Raw genomic sequence first — 24,188 nt, 5'->3', positions numbered from 1 at the left:
GCAATCTTTGTGGCTCCGCAGAAGGGAGAAGCTGAGTGCTTCTCCTTCATTCATCCACTGACCAACCGACAAGTCAACGAAACACGTATGCAACAGGATGCTGGGTAATTCTTCCCTGGAGGCTGAAAAAGCCCCAATTCTTGAATTTGGAATGTGAATTCTTTAACTGCAAGCTGGACTTTCCTGATTAAGTCTACATGTCTAACTGTGATCACCAGTTCTGCTGTCTTGGAGGAAATAGAGACAAGTATATTCAGTGGGAATTAGGAAAACTACAGAAACTGGCCACGTGTGGCCTGGAGGTCAACGTGGTGTCCCCAGGCAGACCTCTGGTGGTATGAACATGACAGTGATGTGATGTTTCTGTTAAAAAAAAATTACAAGTTAATGTTTTTACCGTTTTCTAATGTTTTTGAAAAAATATATTTAACTAGCAATTAAACTTGAAATTTCACTGCTGCTTGGAGCAATACTCACTTCCTGAACTCAGAGATAATTTAAAGTATTAGGTAAATAATACACCCACATGAGGCGTCGTGGGAGAAAAGCATTAAGATGGTTCTCGAGTGACTAATGTTTGCATGTAATGGGCTCCTGCTAGTCAGAGGCTGATGCGTTGGGAAGAGAGCTATTAAGAACTGTGAGTTTGCTTACCTGTCCCTTCTGTACTCCCGATGCACTGTGCCCCTATGGCTTCAAGTGACTGCAAGAGGCACAGAAGCATGTCCTCCTGTTGCGCTGGACTGCGAAATGTGTCTACTCATTCTTGTGACAATGACGTGAACAATCCTTATGAGAAGGTATAATTTTGATTTAAAAGTATCTTCTCTGTTGACGAATTATATTAAATACCCAAGAAACATCAATTCTTTGGGGGAAAATGTGCACCGTTGCACTGTGGTTGGTGCCCTCATGTGGCTCCAAAGTTTAGCAACATTGAAGAAGTTGAAGAGCTATTTCTGAATCAAAAACTATAAAATATGGCAGGTGATAACAAAAAAAAAGGCATGTGGGAAAAGAAAACAATGAAAAAGTGATAATTTGTCATCATTTTATTGAGTAGAATGGAATACCAAAATGGCAGACATGGTGCACCTGAGGTGGTTGGCTAAAATGCTAAAAACCACACAAGACATTTTAATTTTGAGTTTTATTTCTATCAAAACAAAATAATTTAACCATATAAAGAAAGAAGTGATTTCAACAACCAACCAGGAAACAACAGTTGCTTCCCCAGTTATGAACGAGCCACAGAGCAGCAAGTCACGAGCAGTTGACTACAGCATGAGATACCAAGCGCCCCGCCTGGGGGCAGGGGCAGAGGCGAGGGTCCTCCCCGGCTCTTCTCCGTCACTGGTGACGTCATGTGCACAGGGGCCTTAGGCTTCCGCAGCCTGACACGTAAACAGGCCCACGCTGGACAGCGCACAGAGGGGAAGATTCAGGCCAGCAGAAACCCAACTGACAGGACTGTCTAGCCCTGACACCTGTAGTAATGAACTCCAAAAGGTAAGGTGGAGAAGTTGTGCTTTGCTATCATGGAATGTAGTGTTTCAAAGTGTCTCCCAAGTGTGATAAAGGCAGTAACAGCTGCAAAGAGGGAAAGACCTGCAGCTTGCTGAATGCTAGAGCCGACAGTTGGAGGCCCACGGGCTGGGGACAGCCCTGTTCTCACCACAGCACAGCAGGCCTGAGGGGCTGGGCATAGTCATGAGTTTCCATAACTGTAAAAGTCCGCTGCAGCAGGCAAATTTTGCCCAAAATGCAAATTTTTGTGTGGAAAAAAGTTGAATAATGTGATTGTTCTAGGTAATGGATATAAACATGAGGAAATTCTTTCTGGCAAGAGACTGCAAGTCATTTCCCACGCATGCCAAGGACTGCGGTCAGAGCACACTCGGGAGGCCGCAGAGGCCACAGGAGCATGCACGGGCGTCAGACCTGCTCCAGGCGCTGTGCTTCTGCCCCTGGTGCTTGCTTAGAATTGAGAAGCATGCTCCCTTGTTTTGGTGATCCGTTGGCAAGCGAGCCATAGGTTTTTCTCCTGGTTGCCAAGAGGGGCGTTAGCCCACCTGGGAGCCCCAGGACGGCAGGAGAGAGCCTGTTGCTATAACAAAGAGGGTTCAGGTTGTCTTGTAAACCATGTGACCTTTATGGGTTGTTTCACAACCAAGGCTGCTCATGGGAGAGCCAAAGCGCTCTCCTCCGCAGGCCATGAGCAGTGAGCCATGAGCGATGTATTCTTGCAGGAACCCAAACTGGGGTTCAGGCCACTGATATGACCTGCAAATAACTGCAAACCCACTGGAAAGTCATGACTTATAAATCAGAGGTGGTCCGTGGCTTTATATAATAAACCTTCTTGGTTCTAAAAGAATCTCTACTTAGGATGAGCTTCTCTAGAGTTATGAAAGATTCATTTTTCTTTTTTAATTTAAGACATCACTGAAAGGTCACTTCCACAAATTCATGTTGATGCAAAGCAAGATGTATCTGCAAACATGTGGCCTGTTTGCCAAGTGGCTCCTGCCTTCCTCTGTAAGATGCACAGGGAAGTGAAATCCATACACCACCATGCTAGGTTGTGAGCCACAGGGGCTCACACAAGGACACAGCTGCCACCGGCACCCCAATATTGTTTCTGTGTGGAGCTGTGATTTTGGTTCAATGGCTTCGCCAACACCCCTTCAGCCACAGAGAAAGGAAGGATCTGCAGGACAGTTTTCTCTTAATCAGTGCTTGACCATCTGCTCTCACGAGCACTGGGACCTGGAGACACACACTCCATTCGCCTTGTCCAACTGCTGTTCTCATTTACGAAAAATGAACTGCAGAAAGGGCCAGAACCAAAATGTCCCAGCTGGCTCAACCCAGTCAGGACTTCAATCTCCTCTCTCCGTGACTCAGACCACTTCCCTGCACAGACTCCATCAGTCCGGGGGCATGGACCGCGCCGTCACTGCATTCCTTGGTTTGGTTTTAAATGCACATCGAGTGGACATCCCTCTTACCTGCCTTCTCACGCCTTCCTTGACTGGGTTGGCAATCATTTGGCTATTTATTTACAAGTGATTTGAAATGACTGCAGATATAGGCTAAATCACCCCTGGGGAAGCTGGTCTTGCACGACAGTTTCCTGTGGCTAACACTAAAACTGGAGAATCCGCGTGAGGATATCCTAAAGTTGATCCTACTTGGTCAGAGGCGAGGACTTGTGAAGGCACAGTCCCCTGTGTCAGATGCTTCGCACCGCTGCCTCGGCTTGGCAGTGCCAGATGTCACATGAGCATCTTCACATCCAAGTTAAGCCAAGAGAGCTCCGCTGTAAATTTCAAATTGTACAAAATCATACCAAAAGCAAGTATAAAAGTGTATCGAAAGGCAGCAATGTAAACCTCTATTAAGTTCTTCCTCTGCCACTTACGGAGAGGGAGAGAGGAGTGCAAGTCCGAGGCTGGCTGGCTGGCTGGCACAGAGCAGCGTGGTCCCCTGCAAAGGGGCACACTGGCTCTGCGTCGCAGTGAGCTTTCTCCGTGCTGCCCTCACTTGTTCAGTGCGGAGACTGATGGGATTTGACAGCGAAGTATCACCAAGCCCCCAAAATGAAATTACTGAGATGTAAAACAGTGTCAAAACTCCAATTAGTTTTTGTATCCCTGAAGCTTCTGGAGAAAATCTGAACGGCTCCCGTCACGATGAGCAGGCATCAATTTTTAAGCTGTGCCAATTACTAAAGTGTAACCCTCTAATTGGAATTGCTCAGAGCACAATATGACAGAAAGAATCAGAGGAAAATAAGTGAGTTTTTCCCTCTCAAAAAAAAAAAAAAAAGTATATGACTCATTCCAAGAGGCTGTTCTATTAACTTTTCACACAGTGAGACTTTGCTCCACCACAGAGGTACTGGGCACAAAAGCCTGGCGTGCTTGTGGCGTTTGGCCATAAATACACTTGACTCTTTGTGTAACATTTAAAATAGGATCAGCATTTCGTCATGACATAGGCATTTTGAAGTATATTTACAACTTCCACGAAGGAGGCAAATTATTTCCACCAAATATCAGTTTTTGAAGGAATCTAAATTTTGTCTCCAGAAAGTACAAGGAGCACCCCAACACTCATTTCACACCCCAATTCTTTCTCAAGCTCTCCCACAGTTCCAGGGCCTTGGAGCTCACAAGCCCTCCGCAGCGTGCACTTACTGCAATCGGCTTGGAAAGAACCCCACCTCACTTTCCTGATCTGAAGATGGTTCCTAAATCAAACCTTGTCCTTCTCAGCCGGACGACACTCATTCACAGCCATCTCTCTCGGCAAGCCTCAGAGCTCTATGACGAGCCGGTCCTCGTCGTCACTGCTGGTGTCACTGAGCTCCACTCGGGTCTGCTTCCTCATGCCTTCCAAACCCCCCTTCTGGGTGCTCTTCAAAGGGCTTTCAGCAGAGTCCAAAGGCTGCCCCGGCTTTGAAGGAGCCACACAGCCCCTCACAGTGACTAATCCAGACAGCTGACATGGCCCAACATCGCTTCCTAAGCAAGGGGTAGGGGTGGCTGTGTCCCTGCAGCCACTCTGCCCCCTGGGAGGCAAGCATATGTTGGGTCTCCCTTCCTCTTGGTGTGAATTAGTTGAACTGGGTCCTGAAGCTGATCTTTTGAGATGAGTTTGTCCAACTGACCCCAGTAGAGCTGAGCCTGACATTATTTGTTCAGACAAACATTTCCCTGACAAAAGTGCCTGTGCCATGCTTTGGGCTGGGGCTTTTCCATCCGGGGTGCTTGGCTTCACACTCTCCCCTGCAGTACGGCTGTGCCCCCGTGGCTCCACACCATGCCTAGCCAAGGTTGTGTGAGCTGCTCGCACCGCCAGGGACACACAGGCGGCCCCCGAAGCAGCAGTGTCACGGCAAAGAAGGGCTCCGCTGGGTCCAGAGGGAGAAGACTCCGGAGTGTCGGAGGAAGTGCCTGGTTTGGGACTTGCTGCGACTCGGTCCGGGGAGGGCAGCAGCTGAGTCTCGGGCTTCCCAAGGTCAAGACCTTCACCGTGGGGCACAAGGTTGTCCCACGCTGCTGCCAGGCAGGTGTCAGCTTGCAGAGACAGTGCTGGCACCACGGCAGCGTTGGGAGGGTCACTCCGCTCGCCGGCAGATGGAGAAAGAGCCTGCAACAAAGTGCAAAGCGAAATAAATGGGGGGAAACCAAGGTTAATGGGTACCAAAAAAAAACCGTGATCAGAATCGTGGTTCAGGAGAAAAACAAGGTCCTGAGGTCTAAATGGTTCGTACCAAGCGTGGTCTTCAATATGATGTCCTCAATAAGTTTCCATTAATAACTAATTGGTGCATTAACTTGAATAATGCTGCTCGCTGGTACAAAACAGGCTGCTGGGCTTGTCATGTGTTTTCATCTGGCTTTGTTAAAAACAAAATCATTCAATTAGCCAGCCGGTCCTGAGCTCATGAAGTGGGTGTACTATGTTACATTACCAGACACAGAAGGGGGTGTTTTGGGCTTTCTTTGTTTTTCAGATTAGCTTTTTTTCAAAGTGTGGTCTGACTCATATTTTACTGGTTTCTAACACGTCTGGGGTGCCTCTCTGCCTGGGGTGATTCTTCCCTCACAAATGACATGTCTCTGCTCTATACGCATCAATAATGTCACCCCAGTGGTTTGACAAACAAGGTTGCCCAGGCTTTTGGTGCCGAATGTATAGAGGCGTTTGCATGGTGGCCTTTTTTGTGTGAATCTTCAACAAGTAATCAAGATGAGTTTGGTCATGCTTGACAACAATCAGAAGAAACAGAGGTCTGTGAGTGCAGATCACGGATGACGACAGGCTGCTCAACGTCACCCACGCCCACCTTCGGAGTCCTTGAGCCAGGAGAGCTCGGTCTTGGGGTCTGTCTGCAGTCCTCTTCCTCCCCACACCAAAGGGTCTGTTCCGAGGTGACACAAGGTGGCTGTGCTGGTGCTCTGACACCTGGAAGAGGGGAGGCACATGCTTCCGCATCGAGCTTTGTAAAATCAGCACTCTTTCCCGCAGCATCCCTGTTGGCACGACCCCCTGCGGACCCACTAAGCTTCACCTCATGCAGTGTGAGTGAGAACTCAGAGTGCCTCCAACCAAGCCGTACTCGCTCGAACAAAATGTCCCCATTGCTGCCAAGGATGGAAGAACAAGCCAATTCCCAAAGGGAAGAGTCCTCAAATTACATACAATGCAAAAGTCACGTTTCTCGTGGGCTTTTCTTTCCCAACAGAATCACCTCCCCAGTCAGTCTGTGAGGTGAACTGTAGCTCTCTGGACGGGCAGAGCAGAAATGTGGCCCTGCAGCCCGAATAATGCACAACAACATCCCATCCTGAACAGAAGTGATGTGGGTGGAGCGGACGGCATGGCTGGGCTGCTGTGGCTGCGCTGTGGGGGTTACAGCTACTGCTCTCGACCCCTCCATTCTCTTCGCCATTAATCCCACAGACACGCAGAACCTAAGTCAAACCCCTCCTGAGCGTGGATTACTGACTGCGGCCGTCATGTTGTACAACAGACCCATCACCACATGCGTTTCTTTGACTGCTTTGCTGGGGGAGGCGGGGCTTGGAAGGAGGGGTGCAGGGGGAAGAGTGGGTGCACCTGGCGTGGGGACGTCCGCGAGACTCAGACCCTAGAGAAGGAAGCACCCCAGGCAGCAGTCCAGCTTAGCTCTCAGCAGGGGCGTGTTACCACAGCATGGGGGTGGGATGGGAGTGAAGGTGGCCACGGGGCACTCCTGGAGCCAAGAGAGGGGGACTGGAGCGGGGGCTGGCAGCAGAGGTGCAGAGATGGTCCAGAAGTATTTTCACAATGACCCATGAGAAAACAAAACAGTACAAAATGATAGCAATGGTAGAAGTTTCTTTAGTCCCAAAGTTTACCACGCTAAGAGTGTTAAGCTCTGTCCCCTACAATGGCAAAACAACCAGGCGATTCATTGAATTCAATGAAAAAGTAAAATCAATTAGTATAGAGAAAATAATCAGATTGGCCAAATGTCTTCCCACCGTCAGTTGGGGCTTTTAAGCCGAGCAGGAAGGCTCTGTGCAAGTCTGACCCATCACTCGTGACTCATCTGAGAAAGCCAAGGAAGAAAACCAGTGATTCAATTTGCTTTTGACCTTCGAGTCTCCAGGGAAAAGTGAGTTATCTTCAATAATTGTGAAAAATGCCCAAATAATGTCACTGAAGTGTGTAAAACTAATTTGGGTTATTGAAGAAGGACGCTAACTTGGTTTAAAACGAATGGCCCTTTTCAAAAAGTAAGTAGTGCCCTGGTCAAATTTTAAAGCCCAGGGTGCCAGCCCGCCCCGGCTGTGGCATCACACCGCATGAATCACTCCGTGCGTCTTCCAGCACCAGACTGCACTGTCTCCGTGGCATCGGCGAATCAGCCGCTCGCACGACGGCGTGATTCTTATTAGAGATACCGTCACTCATCACAGCCCGTGCTGTCCGCTCCAGCTCCTGATTAAAGGCCGCATTTTTAATAATGTTCCCGAGAAATAATTGCCAGGAAGAGACTGCCCAAACTGTAACTTTAAATTGAGCTATCTTGAAAAGGCTACAGGAAACTGAAATAATTAGGAAGAAAATGAAGTAAAAAATAAGACAATGAAACTTAGAGTATGCCCACAGACGTCTCTGGTAACAAAACTCCTTCCGAATGCTTAACCCGAGGCTTCATTAGAAGGCTAATAAACGTGTTGCTCAAATATCATTATCAGAACATGTAAGTAATTTGAGACATTTCTTGTAGCTGATCCAGTCCATGAAAAAAGCCGCAATTTGGACTCTGCAGACTCCACGTTAGGAAGAAGGCTAATGAGTCTGCACCCAAAAGGGCGTCTAGGCAAGCTGCAGCTGCAGCCAAGAAGTGGAGCAGCCCAGACTGCTCCCGGACCGGAGTCAGGAGCCACCTCACCGGCAAGGGCGCACAGCACGGATGAAAATGTCTAGATTACCCAAAGAAAGCCAGCGGCCCGTTGCCAAGGGCCTCTTGGTGGATGGCTGCCTGCTCCGTCGTTCCACCATCGAGCCCGTTTCTGAGCCCGCGGGGACTGAGCCTAAACGTTGATGGGCTGCGGAGCAGAGCCAGTGCCTGGCGCCAAAACTGTATCCAAGGCCAGGAAATGGTTCGATGACGGACAATGCACAAGTGCCCAACAGGAAAAGGCTTCCTACTGGGGGGAACAGAGACAGGAAAGTGAATAAGTGCACCCCAAACTCCCCAAGCAAACGTAGTACATGAAATAAAGCAGGATGACGCCGGGGTACAGTAAGACAGGGCCCTGACACGAGCGAAATCACGCAGGCACTCCGGTCATGGGACTGCACCTGCCCTGGAGCCAGACTTTCTCTCAAAAAGCCTGATTCATTCATTCATAAAATTACTCAAGCAGCTATCTTCAAGTTTCTATTGCCCACCTAACATTACGATAAAAGGATTCTTTTTTTTTCATAACCTGCAGGGATTGTTTTCAATCCTATTACAATATTTGTTTATAAAGCCTTTTGGCGGGGGGCGGGGAGGATCTAGCTGAAAATGACAGAGGAGGGAGGCTTTGTTCCTCTCAGGCAAAAAGAATGGGAGACATGAGGCGCCGGTGCCGAGCAGAATATAAGCAGAAGCTGACGGAGAGGGGTCCCCCGCGGGCTGACGGAGAGGGGGCCCCCGCGGGCTGAAGGAGAGGGGTCCCCCGCGGGCTGAAGGAGAGGGGTCCCCCGCGGGCTGACGGAGAGGGGGCCCCCCGCGGGCTGAAGGAGAGGGGTCCCCCGCGGGCCGAGGGCAGCTCCAGAGACAGGCGTCTCTGAGAAGCCCAGCCTGGAGCTAGGACGCCTGGAAAACCGCGCTAACACGCAGTCCCTTGCGGGGTCCCCTGCCCCTCTCAGCCCATGCTGCGTGTAGCTCAAAGTGCGTGGAAACCAACCCCTGCCTGTCCGAGAGACAGCCAAGGAGCCTGGGACACGCGGGGCTCCCCTCTCGGCCACGGTCCCTGGCCCTGAAACCGCTCGTGGCCCTCGTCCCCCCCCACCCGGGCTGACTCGAGTTGAAGGAGGAATTGCTCTTTTGCAGCCATTTCAGAGCTTAGAGAACCAAGCCCGGGGTGTGAGGTGAAGCAGGGGCCCCAGGCCCACCACGCAGGATCAGCAAACAGTGCCTTTTCTGGGGGTGTCATGAGGAAGCTTTCACCTCAGGAAGCCCCCCTGCCACTGTGGCCTAAGATAAAAGCAGCAGGGACCTTCGCTCCCACTGCAGCCCAAGCTGGCGCCCTTTGCGGGCCGACCCAGAAGATCCCAAAGTTGCCTGGAGAACCGGGCTTTGGGGAGTTTCTCCCCAAATCTGTGGAGGCAAATAGCTGCTTTCTCTGGATTGCTGGAAACCAGAAGCGGAGGGGCCTGGGGACACTGCTGGGCGGAGCCGGGGCTGCTCCTGACCCTCCCACAAGACAACAAAGACTTCTCTGGTCCCAGATGCTGGGCAGAGCCGAGGTGCAGAGTGCCCAGTTAAATCAGCAATGGAAAGGCTGCAGGAGGCAAGCTGCTGGGCAGCCGGCTGAGCTGACCCTCAGGGCTTGACTGGACCCTGCCTGGCCACCCTCTGCCTGCGTTTCCAGAAAAATCCCTGGGAACGCATACTTCCCATGTTTCTGAACATCAACAATTGATTGTTACCAGCATGGATGACACCGTGTTACCCATGAAGTGTGGCTACAGTTGGACTAGGAGAGGCCAGTTGAAGACCCTCTGTCATTTCAGAATCTGCTATGTACCAGCAACGGTGACAAAGCCCCATCAGGCCTCCCCACCTTTGCTGAAGCAAAGTTTCATTGCTGAAAAATATTTATGAAAGAGGAAAGAAAACAGTGCCTGCTTTCAAAAAGTAATTTGGTAATATCGTCTAAGATGACATAAATCATTACTAAGCTATTGATCACACAATTGCTCTTTGGGAAATTGAGTGAGGCTGTTTACTGCAGCGACCGTTGGGTAGGAAAGACAATAGGAATCGATGTGAACATTCATTAATAGAGGGAAGGCTGAAGAACTAGAGGGCCGCGCGTCCACCGCACAGGCTTCCTGCCGCTGCCGGAGGGCTGCCTGGAGCCCCACATGGAGTTACAGGCGAGAGCTGCGAGAAGAAAAGAGCTGTCCAACAGGACTAGGCAGGAGCCTTGGGTGTTAAAACCAGGGCAAAATTAAGCCACCCAAGTGTCTGTCCATCTCGGTAGGGTCATGGAGAGAGGCCTGCCCGCTGACTTCTGGTGGGCACATCATTATACAGTGATTGGTGCCACAGGTGTCCCTCCTGGGACAGGTCTACGCTGCTCGTTGTGCTGCTGTGAGTCAGAAAGTGCAGTAAAGGATGGTGGCCCTGGCTCTGCTGTTCAGACTGGACATAGCAAGGCAAAACCCCCAGAATGTGCACGGGTGACTGGGAGAGCCCAGCCTGTCCCCTGCCGGGCCAGCCCAGGGAACCGCCGAGGAAGGCAGGTGCTCTGGGCCAGCTCTCAGCCCACCTCTCCCAGGCAGAGCAAAGCCGAGAGGCCCACGGCATGAAGAGAAAAGGATATTTTTCCATGTCTAGAGCCAATCTAAAATTACTACCGTAATTTTTTTTTGGGGGGGGGATCGTTTCTGAGTGATCATTTTGAATCACTTATTTCCAAAACCACTTTTCTCTCCGGGTTCTCATTTTTTTTCTCTCTCTTTGATGAATGGCAATCAGTTTGAGCGCACTTCACTTACCATTTTCTTCCCCCCCAAAAAAACATTTTTAGTGGGAAAGTATGCTTAAAATCGTTGGGTAAGTCAAAACTTTAATGATGCCCAGAGAGGAGGAGGGCTGAGAGTAAGAGGACACTGTGGAGAGGGGCGAGATTAAATGCAGGCAAGAAACTGCTAATGGTATTTAAATTTTTTAGTGCCAAAATGAAATCAAGAAAATCTACTTTATGGAACATTAGTTTCAAACTTTTCTTTACATGAAAAATTGCAGCAAGAAAAGTTCAGGCTCTGGCGTGCGATGGACGTGTCTGAGCAGCAGCCTCGTCATTTCTCGAGATGTACACCCGGAGAAGGAGGTGTCGCCCTGTCTCAGCGATTCTGGAAGCAGCAGTACTTAACTAATGGCTGCAGCCAACGAATAGCTCCCTGTTCGTTCTGACAGGAAAAGGAATGGTGCCAAATCATTAGATATCGTCGGAGAAACGGAGGGGAAGGAGCCGGTGATGAGACGGGCCCTCGAGTTCATGCCGCCATTTTGTTTCTTCTGCAGGAAAACAGAGGCCAGTGCTGCAGCCCCCTCACGGACCACCCACAGCCTGTCTGGCAGGTGGCAGTGCAAAGGCTAAATCAAAGGAAGAATTGCCATCTATGTGACTTGAGCGGACCGTCCCACCATCCTCACACAAGATGTGGGGAGGTGGGCCTTTTCCCTGCAAAAGCACCTGCCCGAGGAGCTCTGGCCTCTTGCTGTCTTTTCAAGGAGCTACAGCTGCTCTGATGGTCTTTGTCTTACAGGAACGTTCCCCAGATCTGTTGTGGGGGAGGGAGCGGGATCAGGTTTAAACAGTTCAGTTGCTTTTAAAGCTTGGTTATGTATACAGCACTCAAGTGAAGAAGGGCGAATGCCCCTCCCCCGCCTCGTCCTAGAATTAAAGAGGTTGATTGGGAACAGTTGGAGGAGCTCAGCTCTGTGTGGTTGATGTAGCGGATACTTAGCTGAAGAGAAGGAGATTAGGACATAATTACACAATGATTGGTGTCACAGGAAATGTCACAACCGCTGTGAGCCACCCCCCAAGGACCCCCACTTGAGTGTCAGAAGTGGACAGTCTGAACAATGGCAGGAACGCATGTCACACATGTGACCAGGGGACCAGAGCTTGCCCTGAGGCTCTGCAGGTGGAGCAGACAAGCGCCCTGCCCACCTGGAGCCGTGCGCCCACGTGTTTTTGTCTCCTGCAATGTCTCCAGAACAGTCCCTCTGAGCCTGCCCACATCTTCATGCAGCGGCTGCTTTCCTGAGCAGTTTTCTTCTCCTGAAAGGCGTTTGGGGGAAAGTCAGATCTATTTGGATGCCAAAGTCTGTGCCCAGACCACAGCACGCACCTGCAACTTAGCATGCGAAAGGAAACGGGACAGAAAGGGGGAGGCGGAATTGCAATTATTGAAAAGACCATTTGAAATCTGTAACGCCAAGATTGGAACCAGGAGGACCTTCTCTTTGAATTATGATCTCCAGCGTTTCTCATTACCAAATGAGCCCGTAAATGACAGTCCATTGCTCGAAATGTAATTGAGGTATTTGAGAGAGCTCATCTTTCTTCAAGATTTGCATCCTTAAAAAGGAGAAATTGATCCATTTCAGTGATAATAGCTGGAAAGAAAGATCTTCTTTCCTCTCCCTCATTAATCCTGATAGGGAGGAAAAATGGGCCCGTGTCAAGTGAGAAACAGACAAGAAAGAAAACAGAGGTGCTGTTCTCGTTTGTTCTGATGTCCAGGCACCTTAGGAAGATTAATTCTAAGTGCGATCTCTATGAAGAGATAAACAGTGGGACCAGCGCTGTGGCAAGGTGTATAAAGTTGCCACCTGCACTGTTGGCATCCCATACAGGCTCCACTTCCGATCCAGTTCCCTGCTCATTTGAATCAGACACCAGCAGAAATGGCACACGTGGTTGGGGTCCCTGTTCCATGTGGAAGACCCAGGTGAAGCGCCCAGCCCCTAGCTTTGACCCTGACCCAGCTCCAGCTGTTGCAGCTATGTGGAGAGAGCCAGCAGATGGAAAATCTTTCTCTTTCTCTCTCTCTGCTGCCTTTCAAATAAACAAATTAAAAAAAAAAAACTTTAAAAAACAGCAGTAAAACAGAAAGATAAATGCAGATTTTCATCCAAACTGAAACTGCAGCTGAAGAAGGCTTAATTTCACAAGAAAGCAGGAAAGAGCCCGAGAAATGCTGTAACCTTCATTGCGGACTCCGGAGCGGCAGGCCTCCACTCCGGCCTCATCTCCCACGGTTTGCACCTCAGAAGAAGTCACCCACAGCAAGAAAGCAAGCAAAGCCTCCGATTAGAAAAATCAACCAGTAAGGGGATGGTCCTGAGCTCTTTCGGGCCAAAGCAGAGAAGGGCGCATCCCCGCCGAGGGAAAACGCAGTGAGTGAACTGGAAGGCAGTGACTGAAGTGGAAGGCAGTGACTGAACTGGAAGGCAGTGACTGACTGAAGTGGAAGGCAGTGACTGACTGAACTGGAAGGTGGAAGGCAGTGAGTGAACTGGAAGGCAGTGAGTGAACTGGATGGCAGTGAGTGAACTGGAAGGCAGTGACTGAAGTGGAAGGCAGTGACTGAACTGGAAGGTGGAAGGCAGTGAGTGAACTGGAAGGCAGTGACTGAAGTGGAAGGCAGTGACTGACTGAACTGGAAGGTGGAAGGCAGTGACTGAACTGGTACCTGCAGAGATGCGAGTGACAGAGGGAAACAGTCCTGACGGGAGGAGAGAGGCATGCAGTCCCTAGAGTTCTCTGAAGTGACTCGCTGTCCTCGCACCAGCTCCACAGCCTTTTGTGACAGGAAACATGAAGGGCATGAGTGTTTAGCTCAGTGACTAGTCCCACACCCAGCATGGTGCCTTTTATCCTCTGAACTTACTGATGAGTCGAGATGCTGCATGATGTCAAATCTCGGGTTCCCACACAGCCTGAAGTCCACCTGAAACTAGTAGGGCTGCACACGCAGCGTTAGGAAAGAGACCTGAAGACTCCTGCCTTCACTTCCATCATCAGAATCCTACCAAACATCAGGAAATGTCATGTCTAGATTTTTGTAAAATTAGATTTTACAGACAGAGAGAGAGAGCTTCCACTTGCTGGCTGAAACAGCTAGAGTTGAGCCAATCCAAAACCAGGAGCCAGGACCTTCTTCCAGATGTCCCACATGGGCACAGGGACACAAGAACTTGGGGGCTCACTCATTGCTTTCCCAGGCCATAAGCAGGGAGCTGGCTCAGAAATGAAGCAACTAGGACCCAAACTGGTACCCATATGGGTTGCTGGCACCATAGGCAAAGGATCAATTTGCTACACTTACCATACTACTTGCCACTTACTTTTTTCAATAATAATAATAATAAATGTGTGTATTTATTTGAAAGGCAGAGTTACAGAGAGGTTCACACACACACACACACACTCAGAATCTCTCATCCACTGACTCGCTCCCCTAATGGTTACAAAAAGGAAAAGGTAGGCCAAAGCCAGGAGGCCTCAACTCTGCTCAAGTCTCCAATGTGGAGGGCAGAGGCCTGGGCATGGTAATCATCTCCTATTGCTTCTGCACGTAAGTGGGGAGCTGGGTCCGAAGTGGAGCAACTGGGGCCTGGCACCCGCATGGGATGCTTGCGTTGGCCCCCTCCTCTTCCACCCAATGGACACAGGGGAAAAAAAGGAAAAAGAACTAAAACCTCTGTCCTTCCCACCTTCTTCTGTACCTTGTCTCACCCTACCCTAATTAGAGGCCCACATGATGTACATCGAGCTTACCTATGTAAACAATATTAAAAATAAAAATGTTTAAAGTAATTAAAAGAATAGCTAAGTCATATATGAGACTGGCTTAGAAAGTCCACCCCTTGAGACATGAAAAAAAGTAAAAGAAAATCTTGGGGCCAAGGTTGTGGCACGTCAGGTTAAGCCCCTGTCTGTGACACTTGCATCCCACTGGTCCAAGTCCCAACTGATGTGTCATGAAGCTCTTTGCTAATACACTTGGGAAAGCAGTGGAGGAGGCCTTGAGTGCTAGGATCCCTACCGCCTGTACGAAGACCCAAATGGGCTCCCAGGCTCCTGGCCCGTCAACTGCTGTGCCCATCTGGGGAGTAAACCCACAGGTGGAAGGCCTCCTTCTGTCTCTTCCTCTCTCTGCCTTCCAAGGAATAAAATAAATCCTTCAAAAATAAAAATAAACAAAAGGGGACTTCCTCAGCTGTCATAGCAGATCTATTCAAAAGATCTTTTTGACTTATCTTTAAAATCTGTCATTGTCAAATTCAATTCAGAAAAAGAGAGCTGTGCCCACATGAGAGCCCATGATGTGTGCTGGCACAAAAGCCCCAAGTGCAGTAGGGGGCGCTGTTTCTAAGAATGCTGGTGGGCCAGTGCTGACCACGGCCTGGGTACCCCCTGAGAGCGAAAGGGGTGAGGGGACAGAGCTAAGTGGAGAAAGGGGAAGTATAGGTGGGCTTGCCCCACAAGGATGCTGGGGGAGAACAGAAGTCTGCCTCAGCACCTGCGGGCTTCCTGTCCCATCCAGGAGGCCTCAACTCCTTCAGGTGAGAGCCAACGTCAAACCTTCCCCTGGGAGAGAGGTTCCACCCAGGTCACCTTGAACTCCTCCCTCGTGAAGGCAAAACAGGCCATTGGTTTTCTTGGTGGGATCTAACCAGTCCTGGCTTTGCTGGGAGCTGTGTTGTCGCGACACCCCTCCCACACACCAGGGCCCCGTGAGGGGCTCCCACACACCAGGGCCCCGTGAGGGGCAGACAGCAGTGGTTGCGAAAAGGAAACAAGCAGCAGTGGTGCCTTTGTGGTGCGGCTGACCCTGGACACCTGCCCCCCCCATCATTCTCCATCCAGGTGTCCGGCTGAGACACACCAGCACAGCCAACAGAAGTGGCTCATCTAAGTCCAACTTCCGGAGGACTCTGGCAGTCCCCAGACCCCGCTTCCCTCCTCCCTCAAGGCAAACGGTGAAGTGTTGGAATATCAGACACATCAGAAATTACTGGCGCCTAGCTGTAAAATGGCCATAGGTCGCTGGGGTGGGAATGAGCAGAATCCCAACCCGGCCAAGACATGAACACGGGAAACAGCATGGTGACCACAGACTGCGGCACTGGCATCCCATCCAGCAGCACGGGTTTGAGTCCTGAGTACTCCGCTTCCAGGCCAGCCTCTTGCTGTCAAGCCTGGGAAGGTGGCAGGAGATGGTGCCGTTCTTGGGCCCCTGCAGATCCAGATGGAGTGCTGGACTCCTGGCTCCAGCGAGAGCTGTTGCAGCCAGCTGAGGGGATGGACAGCAGGTGCGCCATGCCCTCTTCTCTCTCCCTTGCTCTCTGCCACTCCACCTTTCTAGCACATCTTACGTATAAGGAAAAGGAAGGGCTAGACAGCATTGCTCAAGGGGAGGGCTGCAGGCAAATGTGGGTGCCATGCGAAATTAGTTTCAGAGAAACCCAGATCAGGCGTAATGTCAATGATCCTATGCAACATTTGGGGTGCAATTTATGCTTAAAAACAGATGCACTGTTTAGTCTTGGCCTACAGATGGAACTGACAGCGGGAGGCCCCACGTTCTCACCAGCTCAATCTAGCCCCATGCCCTCGGCTGAGGGGCTGAGGCACGCCTGAAAATGTTGGGGTGGGCCCTCCCTGGCCTCCCCCAGGTCTAGGCACTGAATTACCCCAGGCTGTGAGCTTGGGGCTAGCCTCAGGTGCCCTGGGATGCAGCAGACGGAAGCTGCAGGGCGGAGGAGACAGGCCATAGAAAGCCAGCAGGCTGCAGCTGCCTCTTTCTTGAAAGGAAAAATTTTAAGACCACTGTGAGGGGCAGAAAAAAAAAGAAAACAGCCTTTGAAAAAAGTCTATTTGGAAAAACCATTAGTCGATCTGTTCTCCAAAACTACTTCTGCCATTCTGTCCGTTGTCAGAGAACCCAAGGCTATCGATTTTCTTCCCCAAATGGCCCCCTCTCGGCCAGCAAAGACCGTTAAGTAGAGTTCATTACCGCCAAGGTTCTTTGTGGGAGAGAGTCCAGGGAGGCCGCATGGAGCGAGGGGCCCCGACACAGACAATGCCCTCAGAAGGGGCACCAACGACAAGTGCAGCCCAGTGCTCAGGGCCAGGCGGCCCCGCTCCGGTAATTGCAGGTCCGGGGACATTTAGTGCCTGAGAGTTTTGCTATGTTCATAGTCCTTCCCTCCAGAACTCTAAAATGGAGGGCAAAGTGGGGCGGGGGAAGAACGCTTTCTTCCCTTTTGCAGCCAAGCGGGGGAAAGAAAGAACACAAACTCGGGCTTTGACCGCTAAGCTTGTCAATAGCACACTTGAGCAAAGGGTGGGAGCAGCCCTTTGCCAGCAGAAGCAGCTCTTGGCTGCACATGAGTACGGAAAGGCAGGGGCTCCTGAGCCAATGACACCCCCCCACTCTGCTCCCCACAAGGAGCAGTCACCGGGCGGGCCCAGCTGCAGTTATTGCCACCATTTGGGGAATGAACCAGCGAATGGAAGATACCTAACTCTCACTCCTCTCCCTGTCTCTCTCTTTCTCTCTCTGTAACTCTGCCTTTCAGATAAGGACACAAGCCTTTGAAAAGCCCCCACCGATGTTAGGGTGATCCCCGTGATGATGGGGATGGCCAGATGACAACAGAAGCCAGTCCTACTGCGGCCGAGTGATGCTTATGCTAAGAAGGCTGGTAGACACGGCCGAATGAGGGAGGCCCTCAGAGGCAAAGCCGTCCCCAGATTCCCACACAATGGCATCAGCATTCAGGTGGGGTGTCTTTTTCAAGTTTTATTTATGTTGAAATGAAGTAAGGAGAGCATCCCATCTCCACACCCAGCCAAATCTCTTAAAGTTCCAGAATGTTACAGCTGAGCGGTAAGAGCTGCTGGCTCCAGGCCATCCCATCTGCTGACCACAGCACACATCTCTCTAAGGAGGGCATCTCTCTGAGTGGAGAAGACCTTCACCCCCACCCCTCATCAAAAATAATGTGCCTTATCCCTCAGAGAAGACAGTGTGGCCTTAGAATGAAGCCCAGTCTCCTCTCTCATGTAGAACTATTACAATCACAGATGTTCCCTTAGAGTGGTGTTAAAGTCACCTGCACCCAGTAGGAACTACACTTGGGATTTGGATCCTTTTCCAGGCTGGCGCTACACGGTCTCATCCTCTCTGAGGGTGCTGAGTCACCGCAGCAAGTGCAACTCCCAGCGTGTCTGCAGGGACCAGGGCTGCTGCGCTGCAGGGGGGGTCCCCAGCAGGTGCAGCCTTACTGCCTGACCTGGGTCTATCTGGATGTCACCCCATAGCATTGCAAAGAGCATCCGCCCTCTGACAGGGGCAAGACACCATCTAGGAAGACACAGCATCCTCAGATGACACCAGTCGGCACTAGTTTGGGTCTCTCACAGACATCAACTGATCCTCACCCCCCAACAAAGGGTTTGGAAGAAGGTAATGGGAGGAAGGAGGCCTTGACGGAGAGCTTTCTCAGAGAGCACAGTCTCGGCAACAGATGGAGCCGTTGTTCTCAGGCCTCTGGGATGTAATTATAAGCACTGGATGTTGTTGTCAACAGGTTTCTTAACGGTTACTTCTCCAAAGCAAAACAGAGAACAGGCACCTGTTGTCGCCATGACAGTATCCACACCAGCATTCGGTGACCAGGGCTTACAGCTGTGCCTAAACATCTGTGCCAGCTTTGTGTTCAGGTGCTGAAATGCTCCCTCCCGGGGGCTGGCATGAGTGCCAGGCGCCATGCCCTTTAAACCCCACAGATAACTCAAACAAGCGGCTCTGCTGATGACAAAGAAGCTATCAGGGAGGCGCGCCACGGGCTCAGTGAGAACCACGTTGTGAAATGCGAGCAGAGAGAGCAGTCTCAGCAACCTCATATTTTATGGAAGGGCGATTCAGAGAGCCATTTGGACCTAGATTGATGCACACTGCAAGTCGAAATCTGCCTATTTCATCTGTGTCTTTACGTGTTTTATTTCAGATTGGTCCAAAAAGCCTTTGCAATCTTTATGTTGGAAAAATAGGGGGAGATAGCCTTGTCCAGGGAGGCAAGCAGTGAACAACTGCATCTGATGATTTATAGATAACTGGTGCCTTGGGTGCTTGTTTTCAAAGTGATTTATTGAGAAACTTGCACGGAGTTGGAAGCAGGGAAAAGGCAGACAAAAACAATGGTGATTTCTGGAACAGTCTAGCCCTGGCCCAACCCACAGTGAGCTCTCACCACGACTCCCTGCCTTGGACAAAGGACGCGTAGCTCGCCCTCCCTGCAACCAGGCAGAGGTCGTGGACCACCCAAGTGTGACTGTGCATGTCTGTGTGTGCATTTGTGTATCAGGATATGTGCGATCGAGTGTGTGACACTGTGAGTGTGTGTGTGTGTGCACATGTGATTGGTGAGTGTGTGTGTCTGTGTGGGAGTGGTGAGTGTGTGTGTGCACATGTGAAACCAGCAAACCTCTCTAAATTAGTCAGCCCTGACCTGGCTGGAAATCTTTCTCCCAGAGCGGGCAGGACGCATAGCCCCTGGCAGGAAGATGTCGCTGCAGGCCCTGACTCCACTCTCAGAGGGAGACACAGCTGCCGCACCAGACTCCAGCCATGGGTTTGCACACCGCGCTCACATACCCGCCTGCTTCGTGACTGACCCTGTCTGAGTGAGACTGTAGTCCTTTACCACCCGCGATCATGACATCCAAGCATTCTCCTGACCCTCACGGACTGGGGTCTCTTTCCCAGGAACGAGCTGGCTGGTCCGCTGACTGCCCCCTCCCACCCCCAGCACCAGCCTCCTGGTCCCGTTGAAGGCAGGACTGAGGCCCACTGTCGCTCCTGCTCGCCTGGCAGACACCCACCCCGCCACAAGGGAGCGAGCCGTCCCTCGTCGGGGTGAGGGTTAGGCTGGCCTCCGCCTGATGCCGCTGCCAACCGAAACCCTCCTGAAAGAGCTTCCTTCTGGAGCCCTGCAGGTGACTGCTCAAATGTAGTGAGTGGCAAAGCTAGATGTGCAGAACCATGCCCCGTCCTCAGGGCATGGAGAGACTCTAGCTGTGAGACAGACAGACCTTGCCAAAAGGTGGGGACCTGCAGCAGGAGCAGCGGGTAACCCGGGCCGGGCTGTGAGCAAGGAACCTCCTCCTCTTCCAAGAGGCGTGTGAGCAAGGCAGACCGAGTGACTTGAAATCGACTGAAGTTTTCCCCCACTTCTTAATTAAAATATAATATTTATGCATTAAGTCTATTATGGAATGTTACTTAAATAAATTCCATTAATTGAAATTAAACACAACAGATAGATATTAATCAATGAAAATGAAGAGCTTTCCCCCCCACACTTAGCAGCATGCAATATTCTACCCTACAGAGTGGAAACGGGCCAAAACAAACAAACAAAAAAAAAAAAAATGGAAAACCCTAACAGACCCAGGAAGCAAATTTAAAAAGAAAATAATTGTTTGCATATTAAAACCTACAAAACCAATCTCTTTTGAACCATTAATGTGTGGATTTTTTAAAAAATCAATAGTGTGTTCTATTTAATCCGTTTGAACAAAGAGAAATGGGAACACATCAGCCCTGGTTCCCCCCTCATCTTCGGCAGCACGCTTTTTGGAATCACTGTAGCAAGTAATTTCTGTTGTTATTCTATTACACTGAGAGAAGCCTTGAAGGCTCGGCGCTTTAGGAGGCGACGGGAACTCGGCAAAACCGGCTTGCTTCGCCCTGCAGGACGTACTGTGAGCCCGTTTGGGGCCCACGCAGGTAGACCACGCAGCTGCAAGGGTAGAGGGCCTGAAGTCCCGGGGGGCCTTGAGGCTGCGGGCCAAGGTCGGGAAGGAACAGAGGGGGAGGCTGGCCTCTGGCTCCTCGGTGCCCGGGTGCCGGAGGACAGTAGGCACCTCCCTTCTCGAATGCCCTGTCAGGAGGGACAGCCACCCAGCGACAAGGAGCGGTGCACCCTCCCCACCAGGGCCACCACATCTCCAGCATGGCTTCTGGAGCTTTCTGGATGAGCCTGTACCAAAAGAGGGAGCCCCCTGTGTTCTTCGGGGGTCGGGGAGATGGGGAAGGAGGTCTTGTTTCCCCAAACCACTTGCCTCTCCCAGGATTTGTGTCGTGTGCATGCGTGTTGCGGGAGGTTACAGGAGAATGACTCAGCAGTCAGCTTTCTCTCTTGTTCCTCTCCACGGCCTCCTGCCAGCCTGCAGGCTAAATGGTGGGAAATTTGTGCACGCCTGCACATGTGTAGTGTGCACACACGTGTGTTGGGACTGCCACTGTGTGACAGGAGCTCTACACACGCACCTCACTGTTATTCTAACCCGCACGTGAAAGATGGAGGAACAGAGGCCAGGAAGGGCCAAGGCGAAGCCACCAGGGTGGGAGGCCACCAGTACCAGACTCTAGAAGCCCCAGTGTCTCTGCTGGCCCCTGCTGCCCTTCCAGAACCTCTCTGTTTCCTGTGTGCGTCTAGAACACAGGGCTGGTTCTCAAAGAAGCACTAGTCACCCCCAGGTCGTCTGTTCCATGCAGTGAGCCAGGTCCCTGAATCCAGGCAGCTGCGCAGCTCCCACAGCCTCAGCTCGCGCCAGCTGAAAAACCCCCATTCAACTTTGGGGAGCATAGTCAGGCAGGAGACGCCTTGGCACCACGGTGTTCTGGGCTTGCTTGCTCAGAGCCCCTTCCTGACACAGCCAAGCGAGCCTCCTGCCAAGACGCTTCCTCGGGTCTGCATCTGGACTGAACCCCACTGAGGGGCCAGGCGAACAAGCGGGGTACGTGGAGCGGCAACAGTGGGCGCATGCCAGGACACGCACTCGCCGGGGCTCAGCCTGCAGTTGGATCCGCCAACTGTGCGACTGGGAGCATGGCACAGCCACGTGTACAGGGGTCCGGGGTTCTCCGACCTGCGGGGTGGCGGCAGGCTCTCCGCAGGGCGAGGAGGCCGCGGTGCGCGAGCTGCCCGGGGCCCGCTGCCCGCCGCCCGCGCCAGCTCCCGGCTCCTAGCCGCCTGGCGCTAGGGGGCCCCCTTGAAGTTTGCAAGACCATTTCCCATCAAATGCAGAATCGCGTTTTGCTGTTTTCTGGGTAATAAATTCACAGAGCTTGTTTTTTAACCCCTACCAGAGGTTAGAATAGTTTCATAAAAAGTTTTGGTAAATTCATGGGTAACTTTTGAGGTTATGTGAGGTTGTTGTCAGGGGATGGAAAATAAAGGAAAAGAGAAAAACAGGGGTTTTTTTCCCCCTTTCTCTCTGCTCACATAAGATCCACAGTCACGCACCCAGGAGGGAGGGCGGTGAGGGGCTCGGCTTGCTGAGGTTCTTTCAGAAAGATCCCCAGGACCCCGAGGCGGGGGGAGGGGTGCATGTGGCTTGGGTCGGGGGTCCGCGGGTGCCCGGGCTCGCTCGCCCCCGGACCGCTGCGACAGTCGCTGCCTGCTGCCTCCGAGCCGTGCCCACCGCCCAGTGCCCACCGCCCAGGAGCCCCTGGCGCGGAGACGGGAGGGGGCACATGTTCTTGCCCACTCCCTTTCTGTCCCCCCAGCCCAGGTGGACAGGTGAACACACAGGTAGAGAGGGAGTTGGGCGGTTTAAGTAGGGGTTAAAAAGAATCCGAACTTGTATCAGATTGATTAGAAAGGAGGCAGAAGAAAGCAGCGCATGTGCGGGAGGGGCGTCGCGCATTCCCTGTGACTCAGAGGCGTCCGTGCACCGAGTTCATTTTTCAATCTGCCCTTAGCTGGGGGAGAAAAATAAGGAAATGATGGAAAATTGAGAAACAAACATCTCCTTTGCATGGGAGGGGGGGGTAACGAACACTTAATAGTCTTAATAGTCCCGAACACTGGTGCTTAGAAAAGCACCTTTTTGTCCGTGGCTGGCTCCCCAGGTGCCCGCCGCAGACGGAACACACCATCGCTAATGGGTGTGCACAGGGCCGTGCAGGCGCAGAAGTCACAGCATCAGCATTGCAACACGTTCGCGTTCTAGCAGAGAGGAAAGGGGAAAAAAACTTGGCACTCAACCTGCCTTTCGCTTCCTCAACGTGTGAACCTGGGCACGACTCCGAATTAGCACGGAGGATGGCTGCCGTCCACCTCCTGACCCCACGGGGGCCACACCGGGAACCTGATGAGGGAAACACATTTGGAGGAAGCGCTACAAATGCCAAAGCAGGAAGCGATGCTGGGGCAGGGTCCCCGCGCTCCAGGCCGGCCCCCCACCTCGGTGTGAAGGCCACTCCTGGGGAGTGGGGAGCAGTGCCTGGACAGCGGCATGCATGGTGCATGGGGCCCTGGACTTGCTCACACTCAAGGCCAGTGCTGCCCTGCAGGGAGGGGGAGGGTGTCCTCCAGAGCCCCCCAAGTGCCAGCCAGTCTCCCCTCTGACAGCATGCGGCTCTGTCACCAACCGACTCCAGAGATGGCCGTCTGGGGTCACGATGGCTCTGCCACATGCGCATACGTGTGCACACACAGCGCCTACAGCTGCACCACCAACAACCCTGCCAGGCTTGAGTTGGATGTTTCCAGATGGGGCTGGAGGAGAGGACACCCTCCCCATACCACGGTGCTCAGCACGGTCCCTGTGTGTCATGGGCATCCGGCCTCTTGCTTGCCACTCGGACCCTGCCTGCCTCACCTTGCCGCTAACACCCCTGGGAGCATCCACCCTCAAGGCTTGCCTACCTTCAAAGCAAAAAGGGCCCTCACTTCTGGGCAGAGCAGGTGCCAGCCAGAAGGCCATGGTGGGGAGAGGATCCAGAGGGTCTCATGGAGGGCCACATCCCCCTTTGTACCATGTGTGTGGTGGGGGGGCAGGGGAGCTTCCGCAAGTCCCATGTCTGAGCTGCTCATTTCTTATCTTGGCTCCTGGCTCCTTTGGGTTGGGAAGTTCTAGAACAAAACGCAGGCTCCCTGGGGGCACACTGCTGGGGAGGGACTTTTGGAACTTGGAGGTGAGGACAGTTTTCAGAAAGCCTTCCAGAGGCAGAGCTGCCTCATCCAGGTTCGGGGCTGAAGGAATGGGTCTCCCCGCACAAGTGCACGTCTCAACTCTGCTGTCGGTGGCTCTGGCCGACTGGATGCCCACCCACCTGCCCCAGCTGAGCTGGCCTCCCAGGCCCCTGAGCCCTCCTGTCACCGTGGGTCTATAACTCAGAATTTGGAGCTCAGCGCTCTGTTCCTGTGGACATCACTCGCCACTACCATGGGGAGCGCTCCGCCTTTTAGGTAAATAACAAATAGTGGTTGAATGCTGTGTGCCTCCACATCCAGAAATTCCACGCGTGAACGGCACGGGGGGGCCGGGGAAGGGTGGCTGTGCAGACCCCGTCGCAGCGACCCT

General features: G+C 52.0%; 1 protein-coding gene across 4 annotated transcripts in view; it reads right to left on the bottom strand.

Annotated features, from left to right (window-relative positions):
* Window positions 1-1,166: 1,166 nt before the first annotated feature.
* The window catches only part of ZNF831 (zinc finger protein 831), a 69,056-nt gene continuing 46,034 nt past the window's right edge, over window positions 1,167-24,188 (bottom strand). For 3 of the 4 annotated variants that reach the window (XM_040988234.1, XM_040988232.1, XM_040988233.1), the window contains exons 5-6: window positions 5,858-5,976; window positions 1,167-5,157 (exon numbers count right to left, since the gene is read on the bottom strand). In XM_040988234.1, coding sequence (XP_040844168.1) covers window positions 4,321-5,157; window positions 5,858-5,976 — 956 coding nt within the window. In that variant the 3' untranslated portion in view covers window positions 1,167-4,320. Of the gene's footprint in view, window positions 5,158-5,857; window positions 5,977-22,144; window positions 22,582-24,188 lie in introns of those variants that run through there. The other variant, XM_040988235.1, reaches the window with a different exon arrangement.

The sequence above is a fragment of the Ochotona curzoniae genome, unplaced genomic scaffold (genome assembly GCF_017591425.1).
Source record: "Ochotona curzoniae isolate NIBS_2020 unplaced genomic scaffold, NIBS_Ocur_1.0 contig_48, whole genome shotgun sequence".
NCBI classification, from domain to species: Eukaryota; Metazoa; Chordata; class Mammalia; order Lagomorpha; family Ochotonidae; genus Ochotona; species Ochotona curzoniae.
The sequence above is the reverse complement of the archived record's forward strand: the minus strand, read 5'-3'. Positions and strand labels throughout refer to the sequence as shown.